This window comes from Cetorhinus maximus, chromosome 19 (assembly GCF_964194155.1).
Source record: "Cetorhinus maximus chromosome 19, sCetMax3.hap1.1, whole genome shotgun sequence".
Taxonomy (NCBI): Eukaryota; Metazoa; Chordata; class Chondrichthyes; order Lamniformes; family Cetorhinidae; genus Cetorhinus; species Cetorhinus maximus.
Window position 1 is genome coordinate 48,911,373 of NC_135897.1, and position 13,961 is coordinate 48,925,333.

A 13,961-nucleotide genomic window follows, 5' to 3' on the forward strand; every position below is an offset into this window, starting at 1 on the left:
GGGCGGGAAATTGGAGTTGAGGCCGAAATGAGATCAGCCATGATCGTAATGAATGGCGGGGCAGGCTCGAGGGGCTGAATTTCCTGCTCCTAGTTCTTATATTCTTATGTTCTTTAATATCCTAGAATGCAACCCATCAGGTCCAGGTGACTTATCAGCCTTTAGCCCCATTAGTTTCCCTAGTACTTTTTCTCTAGTGATAGATATTGCCTTTATTTCCTCCCCCCGCCTTTTGCCCCCTGGTTATTTAGTCTTTTTGGTATGCTATTAGTGTCTTCTACCGTGAAGACTGATACAAAGTATTTATTCAACTCCTCTGCCACTTCCTGGTTCCCCATTATTATTTCCCCAGTTTTATTCTATAAGGGGTCTATATTGACTTTGGCCTCTCTCTTCCTTTTTATATATTTAAAGAAGCTCTTACTGTCCGTTTTTATGTTACTTACTAGTTTACCCTCAAAGTTTATTTTCTCCCTTTTTATTATTTTTTTGGTCATCTTCTGTTGGTTTTTAAAACTTTCCCAGTCCTCTGGCTTACCACTATTCTTTACCACATTGTATGTTTTTTCTTTCACTTTGATACTATCCTTAACTTCCTTGGTTAATCATGGTTGGTTTATCCCCTTCCTACAACCCTTCTTCCTCACTGGGATATATCTTTGTTGTGAGTCATGAACTATTTTCTTAAAAGCCTGCCATTGTTCATCAACCATTTTTTCTGCTAAACTCCTTTCCCAGTCCACTCCAGCCAACTCTGCCCTCATTCCTTTGTAATTACCCTTATTTAAGTTTAGCACAGATATTTCCGAACTAAGTTTCTCACTCTCAAACTGAATGCTAAATTCCACCATGTTATGGTCACTGTTTCCTAGGGGATCTTTTACCCTGAGATCATTTATTAAACCTGCCTTATTACACATTACCAGATCCAAAATAGCCTGATCCCTGGTTGGACCCACAACATATTGTTCTAGGAAACTGTCCCGAATATACTATATGAATTCTTACTCGTGGCTGCCTCTGCCAATTTGATTTTCCCAATCTACCTGGTGGTTAAAGTCACCCATGATTAATATACTGCCTTTTTGCATGCCCTTATTATTTCCTGATTTATTCACTGGCCAACAGCATAACTACTGTTAGGGGGCCTATAGCCTACTCCCACTAGTGTCATCTTCCCCTTGTTATTTCTTACCTCCACCCATATGATTCCACATCTTCCGATCCAAGATCATTTCTTGTTATCGCGCTTATTCCATCTCGTACTAACAAAGCTACCCCACCACCCTTTCCTTCCTGCCTGCACTTCGAAAAGTCACATACCCCTGAATATTTAGTTCCTAGCTTTGATCTCCCTGTAACCATGTCTCTGTAATGGCTATAAGATCATACCCATTAATCTCTCTTTGTGCTGTTAATTCATTTATTTTGTTCCGAATACTATGTGCAATAAGTAAAGAGCCATTAATTTTGCCATTTTACAATTTTTTTCCCCCTTTGACCCTATTTGCTGCTGTTTTTTTATGTTTGTACGCTCTATCCCTTCCTGTCACACTCTGGGTATCATTACCTAAGTAGCTGCCCTGCAATGCCACCATAACCTTTTGCTTTGTAAGCCTACTTATCCCCTACCCAGAACCCTCCCCCCACTCTATTTAGTTTTAAAGCCCTTTCTACAGTACTAGTTATTCAATTCGCCAGGAGACTGGCCTCAGCACGGTTCAAGTGAAGCCCATCCCACCGGAACAGCTCCCTTCTACCCCAGTACCGGTGCCAGTGCCCCATGATCTGAAACCCATTCCTCCTACACCAACCTTTGAGCCACGCATTTAATTCTTTGACTTTATTTGCCCTATGCCAGTTTGCCTGTAGTTCAGGTAGTAATCCCGAGATTATTACCTTGGAGGTTCTGCTTTTTAATTTAGCTCCTAACTTCAAATTCTTTCAGCAGAGCCTCCTTTCTAGTCCTATCAACATCGTTTCAGTTGTTGGTCTGTGTGCAGACTGGCAACAAGCTTTCCTGTATTTTTAAAATTCACTGCACTGAGTTTTTCTGTTTTTAATTCAATTAGCCTGATACTATTCTGTAACTATATACTGGACATTGTATTTTGTGTTTCTTTCTCTGCAATTTGGATTATTCTCTTTAGCTAAGTTGTTGTTTAATGTTGTAGGTCACTGTTGAAAATGCTATCTATTGTTAAAAGCATTTCTTTATTTACCTGCCTTCCAAAAAAGGCTGAGCAGAAAAAAATGAAAGAAAAGTTGCAAGAACAAGACCTTTTACTGGATGCAGCAAGAGCAAGTATCTCAGCAGAACTGCAAAGTGCTGTGAATGAGAAGCAACAGCTAAAATCTGAGTTGTGAGTATTACATTTTTCATTGATCTATCCAGTCATAAGCCAAGAAGCAATCTGATGAATCATAGTCCATTTTTGTTATTTACCACCCTATAGTTATAGAGGTCGCATGGAATTAAAACCTATAACTAGTAAACATTTCTCAAATAATAACATTTTCTGAGAAGGGACTGGATTTTCCTCCTGGGTGGAATTGCCACATAGAAGAGTCAGACTTCCAGCCATTACCCTAAATCCACTGCAACCCTTGCTCATTTTTTGGGACCAGAGCAATTATTTATGCTATGCCGGCTACTGGTGGGATCTCTGCTATTAAAAGAGAATCCATTGTTGTGGAAGGAAGCAGTGGAGATGTTAAGGGGGCAGAGGAGCCCCCTTGGACTTTTAAAAAAAATGCTAGAGAGACAGCAACAACTTGTATTTATATAGCACCTTTAACATAATAAACCGACATGAAGCCATATAAGGTGATATTCGGCAGGAGGCCAGAAGCTTTGGTCAAAGAGGTAGGTTTTAAGGAGTGTCTTAAAGGAGGAAAGAGAGGTGGAGAGGTTTAGGGAGGCAATTCCAGAGCTTGGGACCTAGGCATCTAAAGGCATGGCTACCAATAGTCGAGTATTAAAATCGAGGATGCTCAAGAGGCTAGACTTAGATGAACACAGATAACTTGGAAGGTTATGAGGTTGGGGGAGATTACAAAGATAGGGAGGAGAGAGGCCATGGAAGGAATTGAAAACAAGGTGAGTTTTAAAATTAAAGCATTGCCCGACTGGGGACCAATGTATGTCTGCAAGTAGAGGGATGATCCCAACTATCTAGCCTTTGGCCCCCAGCTTGCCACAACATTTCAGAAACAACTAATTTACTCAACCACACCGTGCACCTTTGTCCCAGTCCCCAATAAAGCCGTCACTCTCTTTCACCCTGGCCATTCCCCATGTGACAGCTCTCATCAGCAATCCCTTAAGGGATGCAGACTTGAAAGCATATGGCAGACAGCTGGTTTAATCACCTAGCGCTGATCTGGCTGAATCATTCTGCTCTTGTCTGCTAAAACTGCTTGTTTTTTCTAGTACCATCCTGGAATGCAAAGATAACTCCAGGATTCTTTTCTTTACTGCAAACCATCTTCTTAAACTCCTCTCCCCTGTCGCCTCCACCCTTACCTCCCGATAACACATGCATGGAGCTCAGAACTTCTTTGTAATAAAGAATGAGTCAATCCGAACAGCTGTCACTGCACCTTCACTCCCTTCCAGCTCACCAGGCAAAACTTCCCTTAATGCTCCCCTGCCCCAGACCAAAGTTGCATCTTTCTCTTTCTCTCCCATCTCCCCTCATGCCCTCTCTGAGCTCATCTCGTCATGAAACTTTCCTATCTCCTCAACCCTATTCCTAATAAACTGCTGATCACCAAGCTCTCTTTCCCCCCCCCCCTAATGTTAGCTGATACTGTAAATGGTTCTCTCCCTTCAGGTGTTGTCCCTCTGTCCTTTAAATCACCCCTTTCCTCAAAAAAACCAAACACTGACCTTTCCATCCTTGCAAAGCATTGTCTCATCACCAACCTCCCTTTTCTGTCCCAAGGCCTGGAACTTGTCACCTCCTAAACCTGTTCCCATCTTTCCCGGAATTCCACACTTGAATCCTTTCAATCAGGTTTTCGCCCCGCCATAGTACTGAAACGGTTCTTATCAAAGTCACAAATGATATACAAAGTGTCTGTGACTAAGATAAACTATCCCTGCTTGTCTTTCTTGACCTATCTGCAGCCTTTGACATGGTTGACCACATCATGATCCTCCAACCCCTCACTACCTCTCCAGCTGGTGCTCTCATGTGATTCCATTCTTACCTATCTAATCATAGTCAGAATCACTTGCAATGGCTTCTCCTGCTCCCACATCGCTACTTATGGTATCCCACTAAGGATTTATCCTTGGCCCCTCCTATTTCTCATCTACATACTTCCCCTTTTTGACAATCCAAAGGCACAGTTTTAGTTTTCACATATACACAAACAACGCCTAGCTCTACCTAACCACCACTTCTCTTGACTCCTCCACTATTGCTAAATTATCAGACTGCTTATGCAACATCCAGTACTAGATGAGCAGAAATTTCCTCCAATTAACTATTGGGAAGACTGAAGCCATTGCTTTTGGTCCCCAAGCCAAACTCTGTTACCTAGCTACTAGTTTCATTCATCTCCCCGGCAACAGTCTGAGAGTAAGTCAACCTGTTCGCAACTTTGATGTCGCATTTGAGCCTGAGATGAGCTTCTGAACACCATCACTAAAACCACCTATTTTCATTTCATAAAATAGCCTGACAACACCACTATCTCAGATCATCTGCTGCTGAAACCCTCATCCATGCCTTCATTGCCACTAGACTCAACTATTCCAATGCACTTCTGGCTGGTCTTCCATATTCTACACTACGTAAACTTGAAGTCACCCAATACTCTGCTGCCCATGTCTAAACTTGCAGCAATTTCTATTCCCCTGTTATCCCTGTGCTCGCTGGCTTACATTGGCTCCCGGTCATGCAATGTCTTGATTTTAAAATTCTCATGCTTACTTTCAAATCCCTCCATAGCCTCACTCCTCCCTATCTCTGTAATCTCCTCCATCTCCATAACCCTCTGAGATAGCTACACTCCTCTAATTTGGCCTCTTGTGCATTCCCAATTATAATTGCTCCACCTTTGGTGACCGTGTCTTCAGTTGCCTAGACCCCAAGCTCTGGAATTCCTGCCCTACACCTCTCAGCCTCTCCACCTTGCTTTCCTTCTTTAAGACTTGATTACCTAACCTAATATCTCTCTCTGTGGCTCAGTGTCACACTTTGTTTTATAATGCTCCTGTGACATGTCTTGGGCGGTTTCATTACGTTAAAGATGCTATATAAGTTGTTGTTGTTCTGTGTGAATGGGACTTGGTGCATGTAAGGATGTGGCTCATTAATGACTCATTAATGATTACATGCCCAAAGCAGTTCGTAATGTTACTCTGAGTCACAAGATTGCAACTGTTGGCAACAAAATTCAGGGCACAATTTCAAAATTTGCAAAGGCACAAAACTTGGAAGTATTATGAACTGTGAGGAGGATAATGATAGACTTAAAGCGGACATGACGCTGGTGGAATGGATCAGTGAAGTTTAATGCAGAGAAGTGTGAAGTGGTGCACATTGGTAAGAAGAATAAGGAGAGGCAATATAAATCAAAGGATGCAATTCTAAGGAAGATCCAGGGACAGAGAGAGAGAAACACATTGTTGAAAGTAGCAGGGCAGAGTGATTAAAAAGGCACCTGGGATCCTGGACTTTGTAAAGGCATTGATGACAAAAGCAAGGAGTTTATGATGACTCAACCAGAGTATTTTACCCATTTCTTGGCAACGCACTTTAGAAATGCTGTGAAGACTTTAAAGAGGGTGCAGAAAAGATTTATGCAAATGAAGTCCCTCAGCCCTGGAACCAGTTACGAGGATAGATTGGAGAAGTTGACGTTGGTCTCCTTGGAGAAGAGAAGTTTGAGAGGAGATTTGGTAGAAAGGCTCAAAATCATGAGGGGTCAAAACAGATGAGATAGAGAGAAACTGTTCACATTGATGGGAGGGTCAAGAAGCAGAGGACACCGATTTAAGGTGATTGGCAAAAGAACCAGAGATGACATGAGAAAAAACTGCTTTATGCAGCAGGTGTGTTTAAGATCTGGAATGCACTATCTAAAAGTGTAGAAGCAGATACAACTGAGGCTTTCAGAAGGGAATTGGATAAGCACCTGGAGGTAAAATTTGCTGGGCTACAGGAAAAGGGCGACCTGGCTGAGTTGCTTTTGCAGAGGGCTGGTTCAGACACACCACAGAATGGCCACCTTCTGTGTTGTAATCGCTCTATGATTCTACAGAGTGCTTGAAATTTAATGCCCAGAGATTGAATGTATTTTGAAAAACCATAGAGTCATTCAAGGTTGTCAATTGAAACAATAAATTATGCCTCCAGAGGAGTATCCAGCATTTTTAAATACCTTGGTTGCAGATGAAGAAGCTGACCTGCCCATATTGGGGCCAGAATGACACGTGCTCCTTACTCTGTTTCCCTCCAATGCACTTTATGTTGTGAAAGGTTTTGAAGTTAAATCAGTTGAAAATTTCAAAGTTGAGATTGATGGATTTTTGTTAGGCAAGGGTATTCTGATTATGGAACCACGCCAGGTAACTGGAGTTAAGGTGGAGATCAGCCATGGTCAAATTGCATGGCTGAACAGCCTGCCCCTGTACCTACATGTGATTCCCAAGACTTGCAGTAATTGGAATAGAGTCTTAGAGTCTTGCAGTAATTGGAATACTGTCCAACAATACAGTGCTAGGAGAACAGTCCTGGGTTTCAGGAACCATGGACAAGGGAGATTTGAGAACAGTCCTGAGATTTGATGGCATTGAAGAGATTGGTCTCAGGAGCATTGGAGTGGTTTTGGGATTGGCAGCACTGGGAATGTATTCTGGGAGTTTTTGACAACCCAAGTGGTGTTCCTGCAATCTATGAAATTTCCAGTAGGACTGGGAGGACTTGGGAGAGGCAGTCTGGCAGTATTGGGGGTTGCTGGGATATTGGGCAGATTGTGCAGCAATTTATTTATTTAGTTGTGATACCTGAGGAGCATTGATTTATTTGTTTATGTAGCTGTGGTGGGTAAGGAGCACACTTGTCTGCACTCTTACCTCTATCTATGCCAGTATAGTTCCATTAGTTTTTTTTACCCAGTAGGACATTGCAAATGTTTTAATTTTTTTACATTTTTTTATTATAACTCAGAGAAGCTTTAAGATTAGAGCATACTGAGATACAGCAGAAATTTGAAACAGTGGAGGAAAACGCAACAGCACAACGGGTGCTTCTTGAGTCTGCAATTGCCCACCTAAAGGAGGACTTAAAGACTGCTGTAATTGAATGTGAACATATTAAACAGGAAAAGGAAAGCCTACTGGACCAGGTAAATAACTTCTTGCCATAAATTTGGTGTCAACAGCAGAGCAAATGGAAGCAGCTATCCATAGTGATAGATTCTGTTAAAAGATGACATATTATAATCTACCAATATTATACTTTTAATTTTAAAATTATCATTATTATACCTGAGAAAATTGAAAAGAACATTTTTAAATTTTGCCTCTTGAGTTCGATATGAAACTGATATTGCTATTCAGAATTGCTGACCCCCACCTCTGCAAAAAACTGAAATTTGCATAACATTGGACCTGCATTTATATTGATTTTAGGATATATAAACTATACACCCACTGATAGCTCATAAAATTATTCAGTTCTATTTGCTAATTTTACTGTTTTGCTTGGGCTGTTTCCATTGTTATCTTATGCAGATGGCTTGACGACAGATTCTGTAGGCGACAGCGTCCTTTCCAGTCTGCAGCTTTTGCTTTCTGTTATACTGAGGTAGCATAGCTCAGATATACCATGGTATATTATGGTAAATTGCTTTCTGCAGCTCACAAAAGATTCCCAGTACATCATCTTACAATTCTGAAGTGCAATGTATCAAAGTTTAGACTCACTTCGTATAGGCTAAAACTACTGATTCAATTTAGTTTCAATTAGATGACTTACAGAAACAAAGATAAATAGAAAATACTGTATAGCACAGGTGATAATTTATTATATTTACAACAAGGGTCAATTATATAACAGGCCTGTTGTTGTCTCAGCTGCTTCTAAAAAAAGCTCTCTAAGTAACACAATCCCTCGCTATAACATATGAGCTCCTGTTTATGGAGTTTTGTACATTCCAAACTGATGTCAACCAAATGCCAGAACTAAAATTTGGCAGTCATCCTTGGGACGTTGTCCATCTAATTTCCTTTTAACATAGAAACAATTTGTTTGAAGATTGTCTTCCATTTAGCATCCAACAATAGGAGTTAAAATTGCAGACATATGAGTTGGTTAGAATCAAGTAAGGCACTGAGCTTTAGGTAGGCCAGGCATACCAATTGTGAACAATCTTTCTCTCATCAAATTCAACGAACTTCCTAAAAACAAATTTTTAGTCAGAACAGGATATCAACCTTCACCTAGCTGAAGTGACTTTGACACTTTCAAAGATAATTAAATAAATTATTCGTTTGGGAGTGGAGTGTTTTAGCACGTTGAATTACATTTAACGGGATTTCTATCTCCAAACACTGTCAGCTGGGTTTCCTGTGCCTTAGAAAACCCGATAGGTAAAAGGAGATGAGAAGGGCCAGATCCAGCAGGTGAGTTTTATTACAGCATTGCTTGTGGGCCAGGAGGAGCAAGACTGTTCGCCATGCCCAACAAACTAACCTGTAAACAACCTCCTCAACTCCATGATCTCCTCCAACCCTTTTGCCCCCGCCTCCATCCACACAGCGATCATTGATTGTTCCTGTGATCACTCTACTGCTAATGAACCACACCACCACCTCCTGCCCCCAACCATTCATTGGCTTCCCCTCCAATTTCTCCCGACCACCCGCTCCTGACTCTCCTCAGTGACCATCCCAACCTCTGTCCCATGTCTCCTAACTTCCCCTACTTTCAATCCCCAATATACTACAATCTTCCACCTCACCTGCAATCACTCCTCACTCTCTCAACCATGCTGTATCCACCTCCGCGATTTCTAACCCCAACATTCACTAAACCCACATGCTGCTAAGCTGCAGCCTTTTTTTTTGGCGCATTCCCCACTCAACAGCCAGTTAAGCCTGTCAATCTAGCTGCTTTTTAAAGGGGAACCTGTTTTAAATAGAAAATGCCCGCACGTCATAAACTTAAAACTCTCCCACTCTGAAACATGACTTCAGTGAATATTGGGACCAACAAGCCTGCTCAATGCTTCAAGTGGTTTTTCTTTAATAAATTTAAAATAGGCTAGTATAAATTTCACAATTTTTATCTTGGCCATTTGACCAAATATTCAGTGAATATTGACTTTCCAATTCCATTTTATATATAGGATCCTAATGTTCAAATTGCTAGACATTGTATAAGCATATATTGTGGATCCAAGAAGCCAAGTGAAAAAATATAATATAGAAATAATGTGATGCCTGAAAACGAATTGGGATCCCACTGTCGGCATCCTGTGACACATTAGTTTTACTTTACGGTTACATATACTTAAAATACTTAAATATACTTAGTGATATGTTTTAAATTGCATATATTTTATAATTATTATTTAATATTTTTCAATTTGTATCTGTCTGTAAGATATGAAAAATGATGAATGATCTCAACAGTTTGATAATACATTGGAGGTGGTGCTGTGAGCATAACATACCACCTACTGTTACATGTCTGTCAAACGACTGAACTCAGTGAGGGTGAAGTTTGACTTGGGCATGTACACAAAATAGGCAGTATTGCATTTGCTGCCAGTTATACACCCCTCAGGATATTCAAACAGAATGTTGTGTAGGATGTATAATGGGCGGCAAGTGTGCTACAACCCATTATGTGCCCTTGGCAAAGTTGAATTTCTGTTGACTTTTGTCAGTTCTATCTGCAGTTTTTAACATTCACCACAGGGTGGCATTACAACAGTATGCTAACTAGAGCGCAGATATCTTGCGAAATGTAAATAAGGCATTCCCATTGTACTCACCTCACGGGGCCCACAGAGATCATGCCTTCGTGTTCCTTACCACTCCCGTTTTTGCTAAATAGTATTGGTTCCATTCCTGTGCTTTATTTGCCAGCTTATTTGTTTAGCAACAATATTGTTCCTGTAGGAATGTCTCATTTCCCCCAGCTTTTGCCAGATGACCTATGGACCATTCTGCTGGTTTGGCCATGAGCTTGCCTGCCAAAGCATCAGCTCATCTCGCTGGTCCAGCTTCCTGCTTTGTTCCCCTGCTACACTGCTGTGCTGTCTACATCCAACACTGCCCAAACCTCTACCTTATTAGCCTAGTGTGTTCACTCGAGTGTCTCACTGGTTTTCCAGTAATGCAACTCTCTTTCTTGTCCCTCTTTTGGAGTGCCACAATTACAATGAAAGCAGCACTTCAAAAAGAATCCCCAGCACCATCTTCATTGGATAACTAGGGTTGTGCAGTACATGCAGCTTTGTCAGCATCTCCTACATTGTGAGAATAGAAATAAAATTAATTGCAGATATACATAATTGCATTATTGTAATTATAAACTTATCTAAGCACGAGGTAGTAATTATTTGCCACCGGCTGTAGCCAGCAGTATTCTGTCTCATGTAGAAACCTGATTAGTATGTTGGTGCAGATTTTTTTGTTGCACAAAGTATTTCTCCACTCTCACTTCTTGAATCTATGGAAGTCAAAGGAGCCTCTTGGTTTCAAATGCCCAACAAAAGTTGCTTCATGTGTCTTATGTATTATAGTTTGGTGTAAGTATTTGTAGAAAATGTACTTTGTAAGTTAATTTAAGCTTTGCTTATTCTTCCTAATAAGTGCATCTGGTTTGGTAGCTCATGACTAAGAAATTCCACTCAATTGCAGCTCAGAATCTCACTTTGTGTTTTTTGGTTTCAAGAAGTTGTGTCTTATATATTCCACTTTGCAAAAGTGACCTATTGTTTGTCTTCCTGGCAGACAAATAACATCATCAATAAAATTACGGAGGAGAAGAACAAATTTGAGAAACAACTGACTGAAAGCCAGGTGAAGTAGTGTTAGATCACTTGGTATCAATCTTGTATGTCTTCAAGTACACCATCTTTTCACAGTAACCTTTGGGAACAAAGAATGCTAGTGGTGAGTGTAGTGCTGAAATTTTGTGTAAAATTGGACAAAGTTATAGCAATAAAAAACTTTAATAACACTTTACGAGTGATTTATCAGGGAGATGGTAGTGTAGTGGTGATGTGGCTGGACTAGTAATCCAGAAGCCCAGGCTAATGCCCTACAGACATGGGTTCAAAACCTACTATGGCAGCTGGTGGAATTTAAATTAAATTAATAAAATCTGAACTTGAAAGCTAGTCTCAGTAGCGGTGACCATGAAGCTATCATTGACTTTCATTAAAACCTATCTGGTTTGCTAATGTCCTTTAGGAAAGGAAATCTGCCATCCTTACCTGGCCTGTCCTACATGGGGCACCAGATCCATAGGAATGTGGCTGACTTTTAACTGCCCTCTGAAATGGCCTAACAAGCCACTCAGTTCAAGGGCAATTAGGAATGGGCAACAAATGCTGGCCTTGCCAGAGATGCCCACATCCCTGAACAAAATTTTTTTTAAAATGTCAATGTATCCATTTATTTGACTTCATTTAGCAGTAAGTTGCAATTTAAGTCAAATAGTGAGGTAATTCTTGCTCATTGTAATTTAATGTTTCAAACCTAATTTGTCTGGCATTTTAAAAATAAGATTCAGAGCTTGTCGAGGCTATTGAAGCAATCAAAATAAATGTCATTATTTTGTTGAGCTGCCTTAAGTGGCAAGCAACAATGGTTGGAAATATAACTATCTCATTAAACTGAATGGAAAAGAGTCACACAAGCACAGAACAGAATTATCCTTTTTGTAATTTACACTGGGGAAATCTTACTTTCTGTGATTTAGATGGTTGAGGGTTCAAACCTTTTTCCACGCCTGAGGGAGTTGCTTTGGGAATATTGTATTGTAAGAGTTGCCATCCTTTAATTGAGAGCGTGAGTGAAGGCTCTGTCATAGTCATACAACACAGAAGGAGGTCATTCAGTCCATGCTTGTCGTTGCATGCTCAGGTGGACATTAAAGATCCATTGGCACTATCTAAAGAACAACAGGGCCAAGATTCCTCCCTCAATCAATATCACCAAGCTAAAAATTAATTAGTCATTCACCTCATAGATGCTAGTGGCATTGTACTATGTGAAAATTGTTTACCATGTTTCCCTGCATAACAGCAATTACTATATTCCAATGTAACTTGACTGTTAAATGGAGGTGGGTTCAGGTGTGGGCGCAGGGGTTAAATGCTGGCATGATCCCACTCACTCCTGGCTTTTACTGGAGCATGCTCCAAGGCGAATGGAAAACCCCCCATGAAGATTACTGATCAGTCATTTAAAAATTTAACTATCCAATTAAAGTCAAAATTATAGGTTAATTAATTAATAGCCAGCATATGATTTTTCCAAGTTGCGTGGAATTCGCCAGCGTCATCAATGTGAAAGCATGGGGAAGAATCATCCCAGAATTGCACTAAGTGCGGTAGCAAGCGTGAAAAACTATGTTTTACCTGCTGGCTACAATGTGGGTTTTCGCGCCATATCGTCCGCTCCCTGGCACGCCCCGCCTAATTAATAACGCATTCACAGAAACCACACCAGATCGCTGGTGGGTGGGCTCAGATTTGCCTGCCACGTCGTGACCTCAGCGCTTCCTCACTCCAGGTGCCATATTTAAAGTGCACCAGAGTGCAGCCTACTTCATGTCTAGAGACCAGGACTGCTCCAGGTGACAGACGGTCACCAAAAGCAAGGGTAACAGTAGCCTTCAAATTTAGTGACACCTCTCTGGGGCACCTGCTGGATGCAGTGGAAGGCCGCCATGATGTCCTCTATCCCCGCTCTGTCCACAGGAGGTCCACCAGAGTCACCAATCCAGCCAGAGAGGTGGTGGCAACGGCACTCAGCAGCGACAGAGCACAGAGGAAATCAGCCATCCAGTGCAAGAAGAGGATGAATGATCTCATCCATTCCACCAAGGTAAGTCAACCACCGCATCACTCTCAACACACTCCCAAACCCATCACACATCCATGGGATCTCACACCTCAAGGGACAGCACCACTAACTCTCTCACACGTCCTGACATCTCCATCAGGCTCATATCCTCTGGAGCTCACATCTTCATCCCGTCCATGGCTCTGCTCACCATATAAACATTCCACACATCCTTATCACCTGCCATGGCATGCATCCTGCTCACACTCTCTCCACCTGTTTTCATGCAGGAGAAGCTGGCTCATAGCAGGAGGGTGAGGTCCCAGACCAGGGGTGGAGTGGCCCACATTAGGCCCCTCACTCACTGAGGAGTGTGCCATCGTGCTGACTGTCGAGAACATGGACCATGCATGTTGCAACAGTGAGGCTGGTGGGGAGCACCCACATGAGGATCCTGAACCAGATCACCCCTCTCTCAATGCAACTGTGAGTGCTCTCACCTGTTTTTGACTCTGCTGTCATGCACTAATTATCTCTACTTTGGTTCACAGGGAACTCTGCCAAGTGACCGACACCCTCAGCCAGCCAGTCCATCAGCTCCATCCAGATACTCACCTCCAGCCAAGAGGACACTACCTCCATGAAAGAGATGAAATAAGCAGCCTGGAAGACAGCGCTTACCCACACCCTCCACTTCAGAGACACACACCTTGGTGGGACCTAGATGTAGAGCAGGCTCGGTTTCACAATCTGGTGGTCACCACACAGATACGTGTCCACAGCAGGAGGAGGCAGGTTCAGCCGAGCTCCCCAGCTGCTGGAGAAGAGGCATCTGTCAGGCCGAGTCAGATGGCGAGTCCCTGGACTTGGCCTTCCAACTCATGGTGGAGAGTCAGCAGAAGGCGGAGGAACACCATAC

General features: G+C 41.9%; 1 protein-coding gene across 1 annotated transcript in view; it reads left to right on the forward strand.

Moving 5' to 3' along the window:
• The window catches only part of ccdc150 (coiled-coil domain containing 150), a 114,998-nt gene that overhangs the window by 20,729 nt on the left and 80,308 nt on the right, over window positions 1–13,961 (forward strand). Inside the window, exons 10-12 of the mRNA XM_078563817.1 lie at window positions 2,239–2,363; window positions 7,185–7,362; window positions 10,982–11,050. Coding sequence (XP_078419943.1) covers window positions 2,239–2,363; window positions 7,185–7,362; window positions 10,982–11,050 — 372 coding nt within the window. The remainder of the gene's footprint in view (window positions 1–2,238; window positions 2,364–7,184; window positions 7,363–10,981; window positions 11,051–13,961) is intronic.